The 17,381-nt window shown below is 47.4% G+C and overlaps 1 protein-coding gene across 3 annotated transcripts in view; it reads left to right on the top strand.

Annotated features, from left to right (window-relative positions):
- TMEM161A (transmembrane protein 161A) overlaps positions 1-17,381 on the top strand; it is a 42,159-nt gene that overhangs the window by 11,227 nt on the left and 13,551 nt on the right. For 2 of the 3 annotated variants that reach the window (XM_075338388.1, XM_075338396.1), the window contains exons 3-9: positions 217-297; positions 4,753-4,850; positions 6,165-6,321; positions 6,416-6,567; positions 7,607-7,667; positions 16,087-16,230; positions 17,208-17,321. In XM_075338388.1, the coding sequence (XP_075194503.1) occupies positions 217-297; positions 4,753-4,850; positions 6,165-6,321; positions 6,416-6,567; positions 7,607-7,667; positions 16,087-16,230; positions 17,208-17,321 (807 nt within the window). The remainder of the gene's footprint in view (positions 1-216; positions 298-4,752; positions 4,851-6,164; positions 6,322-6,415; positions 6,568-7,606; positions 7,668-16,086; positions 16,231-17,207; positions 17,322-17,381) is intronic. The other variant, XM_075338404.1, reaches the window with a different exon arrangement.

The following is a 17,381-nucleotide window of genomic DNA, read 5'->3' as shown; positions in this document are numbered from 1 at the left end:
TTACATTCTTGTAGAACATTTTTTTTATGTGTATGCAGTTCTACAATTATTGCAACTTGATGCATTACTTTACAAGCAGACTGCCTGCCTCCCTGCCTGGGAAGTTCTGAGTTCTATGCAATGCTTATAAGCCACAAGTTTGGTAAAACTGCCATAAGGAATGATACAAAGCTACTGTCAATGTTATACTTCACGTTTGATTTTTTTTTTTTCCAGCTTATTCCGCTACAAGCATCCAACAGAAGATGAATTAAGAGCACTCTCGGGAAAACAAAAGCCCAAAGCCAAGAAAGAGCGGTAAGATCAGAAATTCCTACTGCAGGTGTCCGTTAAGGGGTTGTCATATGAGTAGGTCATCGATATCATATCAGTGAGAGTTCAAGACCTAATATCCCAACTGATTAGATGTTATCAGCTCTGGGCTGGATGTAAATCGGAAGTAGAGGTGAAGAGCACACTTCTATTCAATGCATAGCGGCATCTGATGAGAACTGCAGCTCAGCTCCTATTTAAAGCACCACTCCAGCTTTTTTTCTTTTAAAATTTTCAGCACTGGAATGGTGGTTTAATTCTAAGGGCAGCGTCACACGGTACGATCTATCGTGCGATCGCATGAGCGATCGTACCCGCCCCCGTCGTTTGTGCGTCACGGGCAATTAGTTGCCCGTGGCACACAAAGTTGTTAACCCCCTGTCACACGCACTTACCTCCCGGACGACGTCGCTGTGGGCGGTGAACATCCTCTTCCTTAAGGGGGAGGGACGTTTGGCATCACAGCGACGCCACACAGCCGCCGGCAAATAGTAGCGGAGGGGCAGAGATGAGCGGGATGTAACATCCCGCCCACCTCCTTCCTTCCGCATTGCCGGCGGGACGCAGGTAAGCTGTGTTAGTCGTTCCCGGGGTGTCACATGTAGCGATGTGTGCTGCCTTGGGAACGATGAACAACCAGAGCACAGAAGGAGGACCGTCATTTTGAAAATGAACGACGTGTCAACGAACAATGATAAGGTGAGTATTTTTGCTCATTCACAGTCGTTCGGAGGTGTTACACGGTACGACATCTCTAACGATGCCGGATGTGCGTCACGAATTCCGTGACCCCGCCGACATATCACACGATATATCGCACCGTGTGACGCCGGCATAAGTCTCTTCACTCCCTGTCTTGTACTCACCCTCTAGTGTTTTCATCCTTTTGACGTCGCTCTGGTCCCTTGGAACTATCTTGTGCCCATAGCTTTTGACTGGCCAGAAATCACAAGCCCCCAAGACAAGTCTATGAGACCCAGAACGAGGCTCTAATAGAGTTGCATTGATTTGTAACCTCCAGAGCGCTTCGTGAAACAGTTGAGGTGCCAGCTGGTTACAAACTGCCTGAGACCGACTGGAACGTAAGTGAAAACAGATGGAGACGCTGAAAGGTCAGTTCAAGCTAAGATAAAGCCCAGCAGCTGGGGGCTGATATTCTCAGGCTGGGGAGACCCAGTCTAAAAATAACAGCCTGCAGCCGCCCAGGATTGTCGCATCCATTAGATGCGACAATCTCAGCACTTTACCCGGCTCTTCCCCATTGTCCTGGAGTGGTGGCAATCGGGGTAATATCAGGAGTTAATTACAGCTCACAGCTGTGACTAAGCCCTAAATTGGTAATGGCAGGCGTCTATGAGACACCCCTATTACTAATCTGTAATAAGTGAAAAGAAATAAACACATACACTGAAAAAATCCTTTATTTGAAATAAAATACAAAAACACCCTCTTTCACCACTTAATTCACCCCATAAACACCCCTGCAGGTCAACGTAACCCACACAAGGTCTCACGACGATTCAGCTCTGCTACATCTGAATCTCATAGCAAGCGTCATAGAACATGACTGCCCGCTGTGAGTTCCAGGAAGGGAATGAATGAGTCCCTCATTCAGCAGTAAGGTCACTCAGGCTATTTGCATTCATAGGCATCTCCAGCTATCACCTGAGTAATGTCATTGCTGAACGCGCGGCTCATTCATTCTCTCCCTGGAGCTCACAACAGACAGTCATGTTCTATGGCATTTGCTGTGAGATTCAGATGTAGCAGAGCTGACCTGGGACCTCGTGTGGATTACGTCGGACCTTCAGGGGTGTTTATGGGGTTAATAAAGTGGTGAAAGAGGGTGTTTTTTGTATTTTATTTAAAATAAAGGATTTTTTCAGTGTTTGTGTTTCTTTCCACTTATTACAGATTAGTAATGGGGGTGTCTCACAGACAGATGCCTGTCATTACTAATCTAGGGCTTAGTCACAGCTGTGAGCTGCAATTAACCCCTGATGCTACCCCGACTGCCACCACACCAGAGCAATCAGGAAGAGCAGGGTAAACTGCTGGGATTGTCGCATCTAATTGTATGCGACAATCCTAGGCGGCTGAAGGCTGTTATTTTTAAGCTGGATCTCCCCAGCCTTAGCATATCAGCCCCCAGCTGTCGGGCTTTATCTTAGCGGGGTATCAAAATTGGGGGGACAGCATGCTGTTTTTTTAAATTATTTATTTAAATAATAAAAAAACAGGGGTCCCTATTATTTGGATACACAGCCAAGATAAGCAAACGCCTGGGTGCTGCAGCCTGTAGCTGTAGGCCTTATTTGTGCTGGGTATCATAATTTGGGGGCAGTCTACATCAGTTTTTCTATTTATTTACTTTTCACTGTACGATAGACACGCGGATCGGGTCTGTGATTGGTTACAGTCAGATGCTGTCACACAGGCTGGGGGCGCGTCTGACTGTAACCAATCACAAACGCCGGTGGCCGGGGAAAGTAGTGAATATGCAATGAAGGTAATGAGTAACCCGAGAAGTGAAGGAGGGGCCGTGGAAGCGTACAGCCGTGTCGGTGATTCGGTGAGTATTGCCTGCTCCAATCCCCCTTTCCTATTCAACACTATTTTTAAAGGGAACCTGTCAGCAGAAATTTCCCCTAAAACCTAACAGATTCCCCCTCTGCAGCTCCTGGGCTGCATTCTATAAAGGTCCCTGTTAGTATTGTGCCCCCTTTCTGACCCAAAAAAAGACTTTATATAGAGGTACCTTTTTGGCTTTGGATTCGGTAAATCTGACACGGGGGCGGGCTGCCTGATGGCCGTTATTCTGCCCCCCTGGTCCTGTGTGCCGCCCCCATCGCTGATTTCCATACTTCTGGACGCCGCCCACTGCTCCAGCCATCCCTGCGCATGCCCAGTGCTCATCTCTCGTGGATGAGCACTGTGCCCAGTGTCACCGCTGGTGACGTGCGCGCAGGGTTTAGATTATGGGCGGTGCTGTTATGTTTATTAACAAGCAACCGGCCATAATCGCGGGACCGCGCTTTCCCCCTCAGCCTGCTTCTTTCTGCGCAAGCGCGCTGCTGGTGACCCCACGTCACCTCCTTCCCATCTTGCCCTGAGGCAGGAAATAGATGGGAAGAGCGCGGAGCGTCTCCTCCTGATCGGTGTTACTGCTCCGCGCTCTTCCCATCTATTTCCTGCCTCAGGGCAAGATGGGAAGGAGGTGACGTGGGGTCACCAGCAGCGCGCTTGCGCAGAAAGAAGCAGGCTGAGGGGGAAAGCGCGATCCCGCGATTATGGGCGGTTGCTTGTTAATAAACATAACAGCACCGCCCATAATCTAAACCCTGCGCGCACGTCACCAGCGGTGACACTGGGCACAGTGCTCATCCACGAGAGATGAGCACTGGGCATGCGTGGGGATGGCTGGAGCAGTGGGCGGCGTCCAGAAGTATGGAAATCAGCGATGGGGGCGGCATACAGGACCAGGGGGGCAGAATAACGGCCATCAGGCAGTCCGCCCCCGTGTCAGATTTACCGAATCCAAAGCCAAAAAGGTACCTCTATATAAAGTCTTTTTTTGGGTCAGAAAGGGGGCACAATACTAACAGGGACCTTTATAGAATGCAGCCCAGGAGCTGCAGAGGGGGAATCTGTTAGGTTTTAGGGGAAATTTCTGCTGACAGGTTCCCTTTAAGTGCTGGCTTCTGGTCCCCATAGACCAGCGTCCGGCCAGATACCCTGCATCAATTCCAGGTCGGGCTCGTTTTTTATTAACCCAGTTAGACCTGCCGATCCAGTGTATGTACAAGTCCACCCATCACTAGGGTGAAAAACCAAAGCAAAACTGCTGAAAAGAATGGACATGTTCATTCTGTTAATAACGCAGCCAAAACCAGGGCTGTTCACAAAACCGTCAGGAAAACACCGCAGGTGTTGTGTGTGAGTGCACAAGATTTCTGTAATCTCATAGTCTTTGCTGGGACTGTGAAGGCAGCGTTTTATTAGCATGGATTTGCATAAAACAAAGGCAAAAACCATGCTAAAAGAACAGTTTAAAAACTTCCAGTGAGAACATACAGTGAAGATGCAATAAGTGAACCGCGATATAGCGAGGGAAGACTGTACAGCCTTATGCTAGACCACTGGTTCCCCAACTCCAGTCCTCACAAGTCCTGTTTTTAGGATTTCCTAAGTATTGTACAGGTGATGCCATGATAATGATTCCATCACCCGTTCAATGCCAAGGAAATCCTGAAAACAGGACCTGTCGAGGGCTTTGAGGACTAGAGTCTGGGAAACACTGCTGTGGACCAAATATATTCTGTGTATAAAAGAAGAGTGTAATGCTGTGTAGGTGTCAGATTTATTCAAAACTTAAAACAATCTTTCTTCTTGTACATTTTTTACATCTTAACTAACCTCCTATTTTTTTTTTTTTTGTAGGAGAATGAATGGAATCACAGATGAAAAACCCCTTACAGTCCCAAGAGACATTGACCTCCATTTGGAGGCCACGCCAATCACTACTGTTGATGCTCTTGGTAATTTTTTTTTATTTAATAGGGTAAAGGGAAAATAAATTCTTCTAGCTTCCTTCTCCATGCATAAAGTCACTGGACATATATGACATGGCTGCACTCTAAGGCCTCTTTCACACGTCAGTGATTCTGGTACGTATGTGCTAGTTTTTATACGTACCAGAATCACGGACACACGCAGACCCATTATAATCAATGGGCCTGCTCACACATCAGTGATTTTTCACTGACCGTGTCTCCATGCGGCGTACACGCGGGTCCATAATTGCCACACGGAAATATGTCCTTTTTTTTTTTTTTTTTGTATCACTGATGATCCACGGACCACACTATGGTGTGATCCGTGAAACATGTACCAGGAAAACACAGACAGTGAAGCTGTGTCCGGCCTCTGCTTGCTGCTGCTTCCGAACCGGCTCAATATGGTCATGCATATGCATTTATGCTTGACACCGCGACCCAGAAGTAGCTGCAGCGGCAGCTGGAAGCACAGCAGAGCTGAAGAGTTAAGCACCACAGACAGCAGGAGCGTGAGTATACGTCCATGTGCTATCACGGATGACGGATCATGGATAGCACATGGATAACCCACTTGTGCTGTGAGTCATGGCACACGGAGGGACTTATGCGTCTTTAACACGTCAGTGAAAAACGTCTGTTTTTCACTGACGTGTGAAACAGGCCTTATAGACATGAACGTATGTGTGATTCATACTATAGATATAAATAATTATATGGTCTGATATTTAGATATGAGCATGCATGCTTAGCATATATAGGCAACTGTTGGTCATATTTATATGTACATACACATAATTCAATAGTTGGACCCAAATATTTAGATATTTATAGTAGTCCCCGTAACCACTACTATATATTTTTAAATGTATCTACAATAATTTTTTTATATAGCGTTGTAGACTATTGATTCACTTTTTGTTGATACATAAAACATCCGTTCATTAATGCAGCATGTGTTACATAGTAATTGCATTGAACAGAGGGGACTTTCCGATACATATTGATACACAGTATAATGAGAGGCTGGAGGGACACTGGGTCTATATTTCCTAAAATTTAGATTGAAAACCTCTATTCATGTTCGTTCTTTCCCTGGAGGTGGCTGTTGTTCCAGAGTCCATTAACTTTTATCCTCTCAGTCATGGACATTGTGTCATGGATGGGTTCTATATAGCCGCAGCAAAGTCCACCTACTTTATGTACTATTGTACCGTAGTTGACACTTTGATTCTTTTTGCACAGTCTCCAAGTATTTAATATCATTTTAGCAATTCTCTCTATTTTTTTTTTTTGCAGTACTGCGATATTTCCTGGAGTACCAATGGTTTATAGACTTTTCATTGTATTCAACCGTCATCTACCTGTTGACTGAAGGATACTACTGTCTAGCGAACGCCCAGAATGAAATCAACATTGGTGTGCTATGGTGTCTGCTGACGATCATTTTTGCTATGTATCCTTTAAAATCTAATTTAAGGGGATGCGGTAAATGGGGTCTTTGCACTACCTACAGCATCAGTTGTCATTCCTTACCCCCAAATCTCCAGTAAAGTCTTGTTTACCATGATGAAGCACTACTTTCGTTCTGAAGAGGGTGGAGAACGCTCAGTCTGCTTGACCTTTGCCTTCCTATTTATGCTCATTGCCATGATAGTGATGGTTGTAAGAGAAGAGTATTTAGAATTTGGACTGGAACCAGGTATTCATGATACAACCAATCCCTCCTGTCCCATTTTTAATCACTTAGCGACATGGGGCGTACTGGTATATCCAGTGACTGCTCCCTTACTTTGATGTGGTCTCAGGAGCTATGCCAGCAGATTTGCCAGCAGTTGATGTCCCCCATCCATCTCCAACAACTGTGAGTGGTGCAGATCTCTGCCCGCGATTGTTAACCTGTTAAATGCCATTGTCAGTCTGTGACAGCATTTATAGCACATATTGCCAGGGGGGGTGCGCTGTTCTAATTGCCATTTAGGGTGACAATGGGATGCCATGACAGCCGGTGGTCTACTGAAGATCTCTGTGCCGGTCAAGACTGTGCTCTGCGAAAATCCAGCCTGTTACTGGAGTTCATAGAAGACCTTGATTTTTGCTATACACAGCAATACTGTGGTATTGATGTGTAAAGTAGAATAATTTGTAAATGTTTGATCTACTAAAACCTAAAATTAATTAACCCAATGCTAAACGCCTGATGAAAAATACCCATCAGAATTGTGTTTTTGTTCAGCTGCCACAATACCGCAAAAAAAGGAAGTAAGCGAATAAAAGTTGTATCTACTAAAAAATGATATCAATAAAAACATGTTTGATCCACAAAACCACAAGTCATCATCGTCATACAGCTCCAGCAACTGAAAAATAAAAATGTTACAGATCTCAGAAAATGGTGATACATGCAAAACTTTTTTTTTTCCTCACTTTCCAGTACACCACATGATAAAATAAATAATGTTATTCAACAGCATAACTCATCCCGCAAAAGAACACAGCCTCATATGCCTGTAACGACAGAAAAATAGAAAAATCCTGGAAAAAGAAAAAACAAAATTGTACAGATGGATAATCGCTGGTCAGGATGGTTATGGCTTCTATGTGATATTTTATTCTCATGGTTTTTCCATGTATTTCACAAAAATACTAGCCATCTTCTTCTAAATACACACAATAATGCATTACATCTGCAGATTAGAGTCGACTCTGATCCTATATAATTCATCTTTTATTTTTTGCAGGTATAAATAATATCTGTCACAATCTGGAAATTTTACTAAAACAGCAAGGCTGGCAGTTATCGTAAGTTGCCTCTAAAATATTCTATCAATATACCGTACTTAATTCATAGGAACCTTGCCATAATAAATATGTACAGCATATATATAGTATTGTGAGATGGCAACCGGCTACATTGCTAATGGCCGGTATGTACCACATAAGGGGTTTGAACCTGGAGTTTCATGCTAGTACTTGTAGTGCCACATGTTTCTGCTAATGTATTCTCAGGCCAGGTTCACAGGTGGCTAAGGAAATGGGTGGGTCTGGCCACCTACATACCCATGGGTGCGTTTGACATATGTGTCAAAGGCCACATGTTTTTTTAATGGAGTCTGTTGTTTGACACATGGCAGACGATGTGGAGTCTGTGAGCAGTGTGTGGTGCAACACTGCAGGAGAAGCAGCCTCTGAGGCTGAGAGAGGTTGCTAATCTCTGACAGGCAGGAGCCTCTGGATGGACCACAGTCGAGGAAAGGCAGACTGTGTGGAGTCTGAAGAGGCTGTGTGTGAGAGGCCTCTGAGAGACTGCTGCCAGCAGGGATAGTCTGTTGACAGAGCCTCCTGGAGAGATCCTGTGTGAGACTGACAGGAGTCAGTGTGAGGAAGCTGCCATATGTTTTAATAAACTGCTTGACTTTTTAGGCTGGAAACACATCTATGCGAGTAAAATCGGTTCGACTGGGCTGAAAAATACTCGGCTGATTTTAGTTCACGTTAGGTCCGAGTGCAACGCAAGTGCGATGCTTTTTGCTCGCGTGTGTGTCGCGTTTGCGATGCTAGTTTCATGCAACATCTTAATTATATAAAAGCTATTACACATGTGTCATTTAATTTACCTATGGGAATGTGCTGTCACATTCATCTGTTTAATATTTAATGAGCGAAGTTACTGCCACACTCGCAAATGTGAACGCTGGTGCGCGTGTGTGATCCTACTTTTAATCCCCTTCCATAGGAAATCATTGGGACAAATGGTGCAAGAAACTCGCAAAAAAGCAGCATGCTGCGATTTTTTTTTTCGGTCCGATTTGGACTGAGAAAAAAATCGCAGATGAGAGCTGAATCATTCACTAACATGTGTCCGATTCCAATGCGAGATTTTCTCGCATTGCTCTACTGCGAGAAACTCGCAAGTGAGAAGCAGCCCTTAAAGAGACAATGTTCCTGAGTCTACCTTGTATCGTAGCACAGCGAGTTAAAAACCCTGTTATACAGTGTGTGAACTGTGTGCAACCTTACGATATATATATAATATATATACACACACACACACGATATATAGTGTTGATACTGTAATACTGCACATAAAATGTAATATATTATAAACATAGGGTTTCGTATTTTTGTACATCTTTAACACTAGAACTACTGGACCCGTGACACCTATGTAGAAATACATGGTGCAAAGTAGTCAAAATGACTACCTCAGTAGTTCTAGTGTTAACAAACCTATTTCTTTGTCGCTCCTAATTGGGAGACCCAGACAATTGGGTGAATAGCTACTGCCTCCGGAGGCCACACAAAGTATTACACTAAAAAGTGTAAGGCCCCTCCCCTTCTGGCTATACACCCCCCCGTGGGATCACGGGCTCCTCAGTTTTATGCTTTGTGCGAAGGAGGTCAGACATCCACGCATAGCTCCACTGTTTAGTCAGCAGCAGCTGCTGACTATGTCGGATGGAAGAAAAGAGGGCCCATACTAGGGCCCCCAGCATGCTCCCTTCTCACCCCACTTTCTGTCGGCGGTGTTTGTTAAGGTTGAGGTACCCATTGCGGGTACGGAGGCTGGAGCCCACATGCTGATTCCTTCCCCATCCCCATTAGGGCTCTGGGTGAAGTGGGACTTTACCGGTCTCCAGGCACTGAGACCGTGCTCCTTCCACAGCCCCCGGAGAATCGGCTGGATATGGAGCTGAGTATCGTCAGGGACAGGGCCCTGCTTCGTTAAGGTACTCTGTGTCCCCGGGCATACCGCGCGCACACCGCAGCATTCTGGGCGTGTTAGTGCGCCGGGGACATCAGCGCTGCTGCGCTTGTGCCATTCCTCACTACAGCGCTGCTGAGTGAGTAGACTTAGTACGAACGGCCGCGCCGGCCGCTGGGGTCAGTTTTCACTGCGACGCGGCTGGGACTTGTGGTGCGCCGGGGACTTCCGCGCTAGCCGTGCATGTATGACGGCCGCGCTTATTACTACAGTCCCCGGCTTTTGCGGCCTAGTTCGTTTCGTTCCCGCCCCCAGACCTGCCAGTCAGGGGGAGGGCGGGACGCTGTACAGACCATCAGCGCTGAGGGCTGGAGTCTGCTTTACATACTCCAGCCCTCACACTGGGCACAGTGGGACGCCAGTTTCCCGCACTTTGTTTGTGGCACGCCCACGGTCCGCCCCTCCTCACAGGACGCCGGCAGCCATTCCTGTCTGCACGCTGAGCTGGAGAGGGGAGACTGGGAGACCCAGACACGGGATTCTGCGACCTCACACCCGCTTTTCAGCGGGCGGTAAGCAGCCTTCAAGGGCTCACCCCCACTTGTGCCGAAGTGTACTTTGTATTTTTGTGCTTGCATGCTATACATTACACTGTACGGTCGCTGGTGACTCTCTGCTATATACCCTCCTAGGTTACTCAAGGCAGACAACAGCATGTCGTCCGCAAAAAGCAAACGTGCCAAGGCACAGACTTTATATGCTGCTTGTACCGCATGTGGGGCTGCTCTACCGGCAGGTTCCACTGACCCCCATTGTGTGCAGTGCTCGGCCCCTGTGGCACTTGCTCAGCCGGGGCCGCTGCTAGAGGTGACCCAGGGAGAACCACCTGTGAATGCTGTCCAGGTGACAGGGACGGAGTTTGCAGTTTTTGCTGACAGATTGTCTATGACTATGTCTAAAATTCTTGAAACATTGCAGTCTAGACCAGTAACTCAGACCATGGGCACTGTTGAATCATTGCTCCCTGGTCCCCCTCAGCTGGAACACTCCCGAGCTCAGGAGGTGTCGCATGCACCCCAGGGTGACGACTCTGACTCGGACGACAGTCCCAGACGGCCTAAGCGGGCTCGCTATGAGCGGCCCTCAACTTCATCACACTGGTCAGGGTCCCAGCTGGACGACTCTCTGTGTGATGAGGCGGATGTGGCTGATCAGGATTCTGATCCTGGGACCGTTCTCAATCTGGATACACCTGATGGTGACGCCATAGTGAATGATCTTATAGCGTCCATCAATAGAATGTTAGATATTTCTCCACCAGCTCCTCCTGCGGAGGAGTCAGCTTCACAGCAGGAGAAATTCCATTTCAGGTATCCCAAGCGTAAATTGAGCACTTTTCTGGACCACTCTGACTTTAGAGACGCTATCCAGAAACACCACGCTTATCCAGATAAGCGTTTCTCCAAACGGCTTAAAGATACACGATATCCTTTTCCCCCTGACGTGGTCAAGGGCTGGACCCAGTGTCCCAAGGTGGACCCTCCAATCTCCAGGCTTGCAGCTAGATCCTTAGTTGCAGTGGAAGATGGGGCGGCACTTAAAGATGCCACTGACAGACAGATGGAGCTCTGGTTGAAATCCATCTATGAAGCTATTGGAGCGTCGTTGGCGCCAGCATTCGCAGCCGTATGGGCACTCCAAGCTATTTCAGCTGGGCTTACACAGGTCGACACGGTCACACGTACATCTGCTCCGCAGGTGGCGCCCTTGACCTCTCAAATGTCTGCATTCGCGTCTTACGCGATTAATGCTGTCCTAGACTCTACGAGCCGTACGGCAGTGGCGTCTGCCAACTCCGTGGTTTTACGTAGAGCCTTGTGGTTGAGAGAATGGAAGGCAGATTCTGCTTCCAAGAAGTGCTTAACCAGTTTGCCTTTTTCTCGTGACCGACTGTTTGGTGAGCGTTTGGATGAAATCATTAAACACTCCAAGGGTAAGGATTCATCCTTACCTCAACCCAGACAAAACAAACCCCAACAGAGGAGGGGACAGTCTGGTTTTCGGTCCTTTCGAGGCTCAGGCAGGTCCCAATTCTCCTCGTCCAAAAGGACTCAAAAGGATCAGAGGGGCTCAGATTCTTGGCGGACTCAATCACGACCAAAAAAGACAGCCGGAAGAACCGTTACCAAGACGGCTTCCTCATGACTTTCAGCCTCCTCTCTCCGCATCCTCGGTCGGTGGCAGGCTCTCCCGCTTTGGCGACATTTGGCTGTCACAGGTCAAAGACCGTTGGGTGAGAGACATTCTGTCTCACGGGTACAGGATAGAGTTCAGTTCTCGTCCTCCAACTCGCTTCTTCAGAACTTCTCCACCTCCCGACCGAGCAGATGCTCTTCTGCAAGCGGTGTCCGCCCTAAAGGCGGAAGGAGTGGTGACTCCCGTTCCTCTTCAGGAACGAGGTCGCGGTTTTTACTCCAATTTGTTTGTGGTGCCAAAGAAGGACGGGTCGTTCCGTCCCGTCCTGGATCTAAAGCTGCTCAACAAACACGTGAAAACCAGGCGGTTCCGGATGGAATCCCTCCGCTCCGTCATCGCCTCAATGTCTCAAGGAGATTTCCTAGCATCAATAGACATCAAGGATGCTTATCTCCACGTGCCGATTGCGCCGGAGCATCAGCGTTTTCTACGCTTCGTTATAGGAAGCGAACACCTGCAGTTCGTAGCTCTACCTTTCGGGCTGGCGACAGCCCCTCGGGTCTTTACCAAGGTTATGGCAGCAGTAGTGGCAGTCCTGCACTCGCAAGGTCACTCTGTGATTCCGTATTTGGACGATCTACTTGTCAAGGCACCCTCTCAAGAGGCATGCCAGCACAGCCTGAACGTGGCACTGAAGACTCTCCAGGGTTTCGGGTGGATTATCAACTTTTCAAAGTCAAATCTAACCCCGACCCAATCACTAACATATCTTGGCATGGAGTTTCATACTCTCTCAGCGATAGTGAAACTTCCACTGGACAAACAGTGTTCACTACAGACAGGGGTGCAATCTCTCCTTCAGGGCCAGTCGCACCCCTTGAGGCGCCTCATGCACTTCCTAGGGAAGATGGTAGCAGCAATGGAAGCGGTTCCTTTCGCGCAGTTTCATCTGCGTCCACTTCAATGGGACATTCTCCGCCAATGGGACGGGAAGTCGACATCCCTCGACAGGGATGTCTCCCTCTCTCAGACAGCCAAGGACTCTCTCCGGTGGTGGCTTCTTCCCACCTCATTGTCGAAAGGAAAGTCGTTCCTACCCCCATCCTGGGCGGTGGTCACGACAGACGCGAGCCTGTCAGGGTGGGAAGCAGTGTTTCTCCACCACAGGGCTCACGGTACGTGGACTCGGAAAGAGTCCACCCTTCAAATCAATGTTCTGGAAATCAGAGCAGTCTATCTTGCCCTACAAGCCTTCCAGCAGTGGCTAGCAGGCAAGCAGATCCGAATTCAGTCGGACAACTCCACAGCGGTGGCATACATCAACCACCAAGGGGGAACACGCAGTCGGCAGGCCTTCCAGGAAGTCCAGCGGATTCTGACGTGGGTGGAAGACACGGCATCCACCATATCCGCAGTTCACATACCAGGCGTGGAAAACTGGGAAGCAGACTTTCTCAGTCGCCAGGGCATGGACGCAGGGGAATGGTCCCTTCACCCGGACGTGTTTCAGGAGATCTGTCGCCGCTGGGGGATGCCGGACGTCGACCTGATGGCGTCACGGCACAACAACAAGGTCCCGGTTTTCATGGCGCGATCCCACGATTACCGAGCTCTGGCGGCAGACGCCCTAGTTCAGGATTGGTCGCAGTTCAGGGTACCTTATGTGTTCCCACCTCTGGCGTTGTTGCCCAGGGTGCTGCGCAAGATCAGGGCCGACTGCCGCCGCGCCATCCTCGTCGCTCCAGACTGGACAAGGAGGTCGTGGTACCCGGATCTGTGGCACCTCACGGTAGGCCAACCGTGGGCTCTGCCAGACCGTCCAGACTTGCTGTCTCAAGGGCCGTTTTTCCATCTGAATTCTGCGGCCCTGAACCTGACTGTGTGGCCATTGAGTCCTGGATCCTAGCGGCCTCAGGTTTATCTCATGAAGTGGTTGCCACCATGAGACAGGCTAGGAAACCATCCTCCGCCAAGATCTACCACAGGACGTGGAAGATATTCTTATCTTGGTGCTCTGCTCAGGGAGTTTCTCCCTGGCCATTTGCATTGCCTATTTTTCTTTCCTTCCTGCAGTCTGGGTTGGAAAGAGGTTTGTCGCTCGGCTCCCTTAAAGGTCAAGTCTCCGCGCTATCCGTATTTTTTCAGAAGCGCCTAGCGCGACTTCCTCAGGTACGCACGTTCCTGCAAGGGGTTTGTCATATCGTCCCCCCTTACAAGCGGCCGTTGGAGCCCTGGGATCTGAACAAGGTCCTAATTGCTCTCCAGAAGCCGCCTTTCGAGCCTTTGAAGGATGTTTCCCTTTCTCGTCTTTCACAGAAAGTGGCCTTTCTAGTGGCGGTCACGTCTCTTCGGAGAGTGTCCGAGCTGGCGGCGTTATCATGCAGATCTCCCTTCCAAGTATTTCACCAGGACAAGGTAGTTCTGCGTCCAATTCCAGAATTTCTTCCTAAGGTGGTATCCTCCTTTCATCTCAACCAGGATATCACTTTACCGTCTTTGTGTCCGCATCCAGTTCAGCAATTTGAAAAAGGTTTGCATTTATTGGATCTGGTGAGAGCACTCAGGATCTACATTTCCCGCACGGCGCCCCTGCGCCGCTCGGATGCACTCTTTATCCTTGTCGCTGGTCAGCGTAAGGGGTCGCAAGCTTCCAAATCCACCCTGGCGCGGTGGATCAAGGAACCAATTCTTCACACCTACCGTTCTTCTGGGCTTCCGATTCCATCAGGACTGAAGGCCCATTCTACCAGAGCCGTGGGTGCGTCCTGGGCATTACGGCACCAGGCTACGGCTCAGCAGGTGTGCCAGGCGGCTACCTGGTCGAGTCTGCACACTTTTACCAAGCATTATCAGGTGCATACCTACGCTTCGGCGGATGCCAGCCTAGGTAGACAAGTCCTTCAGGCGGCGGTGGCCCACCTGTAGGAAAGGGCTGTTTGACGGCCCTATCACGAGGTATTCTTTTACCCACCCAGGGACTGCTTTTGGACGTCCCAATTGTCTGGGTCTCCCAATTAGGAGCGACAAAGAAGAAGGGAATTTTGTTTACTTACCGTAAATTCCTTTTCTTCTAGCTCCAATTGGGAGACCCAGCACCCGCCCTGTTTTCTTAGGGATTTTGTTTTTTCGGGTGCACATGTTGTTCATGTTGAAGAGTTCAGTTCTCCGATGTTGTTCCTCGGATTGAATTTGTCTTTAAAACAGTTATTGGCTTTCCTCCTTCTTGCTTTTGCACTAAAACTGAGGAGCCCGTGATCCCACGGGGGGGTGTATAGCCAGAAGGGGAGGGGCCTTACACTTTTTAGTGTAATACTTTGTGTGGCCTCCGGAGGCAGTAGCTATACACCCAATTGTCTGGGTCTCCCAATTGGAGCTAGAAGAAAAGGAATTTACGGTAAGTAAACAAAATTCCCTTCTTTAACACCTTACTGAACTCCACCAAACATATACGGCACAAGTCAGTAGTTGTTGCATGGAGCGGGTTGGTCTAAACGTTACTGAGCAAACTTTAAATGCGATTGAACATGTTTTTTGTTCAGCAGTGGGGTCTTGCGTGGTGAGCGTCTACAGGTCATGGAGATTGAGTGTATTACTTATGGTGTTCTTTGAAACAATTGTACCCACTGATTGCAGGTCTTTCTGTAGCTTTCCACAGGTAGTTCTTGACTCTTGGACAACTCTTGTGATAATTATTTTCACTCTTCTGTCTGAAATCTTGTGGGGAGCACCTGGTTGTGGCCAGTGTATGGTGAAATGTTGTTTTTAACTCTTCCAGTTTATGGTTCTAACACTGCTCACTGGAACCTTCAGTAGTTTAGAAATTCTTCTGTAACCAATGCCATTAGTATGTTTTGCAACAATAAGCTATTAAGCATAATCAAAAAAGGCCCAAAAATCCTACTAGGGCTTATTTTTGGGGTAGGTATTATTTTCAGGGAAACCAGGTAAGAATGCTTTGAAAAATATAAGTGTTAATGTAAGGAGTCCTGCATGGCCCGTACAGAGCCCTCAACATCCTTGACTCTGTCTGGGATAACCCAAAGAGACAGAAGGATTTGCACAAGCCTACATCTACAGAAGATATGTGGTTAGTTCTTGAAGATGTTTGGAAAAATCTCCCTGGTGAGCTCTTTCAGAAACTGTGACAGGTTTACCTACTGTAGAAGAATTGATGCTTTTTGAGGGCAAAGGGTGGTCACACCAAATAATGATTTTAGATTTTTCTATTTTTCACTCACTTTAATACTTTACCTTTTAGTAAATTGATAAAAAAATAATAATTATTGTTGCTGTTTTAAGTCCATACGTGCTGTTTTTCAGGGTTCCCTTTATTAAACTGGGTTTCAAAATTGCATTGGTTGCCCTATGCTCATTCCTTGGTGCTTGTCTTACGTTTCCTGGCCTGCGTTTGGCTCAGACTCACCTGGATGCCCTTAAGATGGCAGCAGACCGGCCCATGCTCCAGTAAGTATATTATATTGTCAGCTATAGCTTAAAGGGAACCAATCACCAGGATTTTTGTATATAAGCTAAAGCCAGTGCTATACTGGCACTATAAGGCTGATTCTATACATACCTGTAGCGGTCAGCTAATCTGTATAGGCTTTGAAATCCAGGAATGTGAAGTTTAGAAAATCAGCACTTTCTTGAGTGACAGCAGCTGAGGATCAGATAATATCTGGGGGGTATTCATAGTTATCCCCTCCCCTTGTTAGAATTAGCATACATATTATACAATCGGTTAACTTTTGACTTGCAGGACCTGTGCTGAGGTCATACCCATGTGACCAGAAGGGGCAGGGCCTCAGCCAACAAAGCTGATACCAGGAAGCAACATTTTTCTGTTGGCTGAGGCCCCGCCCCTTCTGGTCACATGGTTATGACCTCAGCACAGGTCCTGCAAGTGAAAAGTTAACCGATTGTATAATACTTAGGCTAATTCTAACAGGAGGAGGGGATAACTATGAAAACCCCTCAGATATTATCTGGTCCTCAGCTGCTGTCACTCAAGAAGCTGATGATTTTATAAACTTTACTTTCTTGGATTTGAAAGCCTAAACATCCGAGCTGACCACTAAAGGTATGTATAGAATCAGCCTGATAGTGCCAGTATAGCACTGGCTTTAGGTTATATGCGAAAATCCTGGTGATTGGTTCAAATTAAATGACTAAAAAAGAGTAAATGATCCAGGGTTAAATAACTGTACTAAATACCTATAATTTACTTTAATATCAAGGAAAAAAATTGTAGACTTGTGCTATTATTGACTTATGTATTGGAAGTAACCGGATTACAAGGAAAACAAAAACTGCAATGTATTATTCTGTTTACACAGGCAGGTAATGTATTGGGCTAGTGACGATTGGAGAGTGCCCATCTTCCCATAGTAGAGAATGTGTCTTGTCACTGTTAATGATCTCTTTATGACCTCTTTTTGCAGGCTTCTACTCCATGCCAGCTTTCTGCCTCCTGTCATTGTGGTGTTAATGTGGATCCGCCCAATCACCAGAGACTTTCTTTTACATGCTCCAATGGGTAAAGAGACTGTGCAGCTGTAAGTGAAAATAAAGTATTCTACAAATCTATCTCTAGTCCAAGTAGATGTAGATCCGTT

Source organism: Anomaloglossus baeobatrachus, chromosome 1, assembly GCF_048569485.1.
Source record: "Anomaloglossus baeobatrachus isolate aAnoBae1 chromosome 1, aAnoBae1.hap1, whole genome shotgun sequence".
NCBI classification, from domain to species: Eukaryota; Metazoa; Chordata; class Amphibia; order Anura; family Aromobatidae; genus Anomaloglossus; species Anomaloglossus baeobatrachus.
The sequence above is the reverse complement of the archived record's forward strand: the minus strand, read 5'-3'. Positions and strand labels throughout refer to the sequence as shown.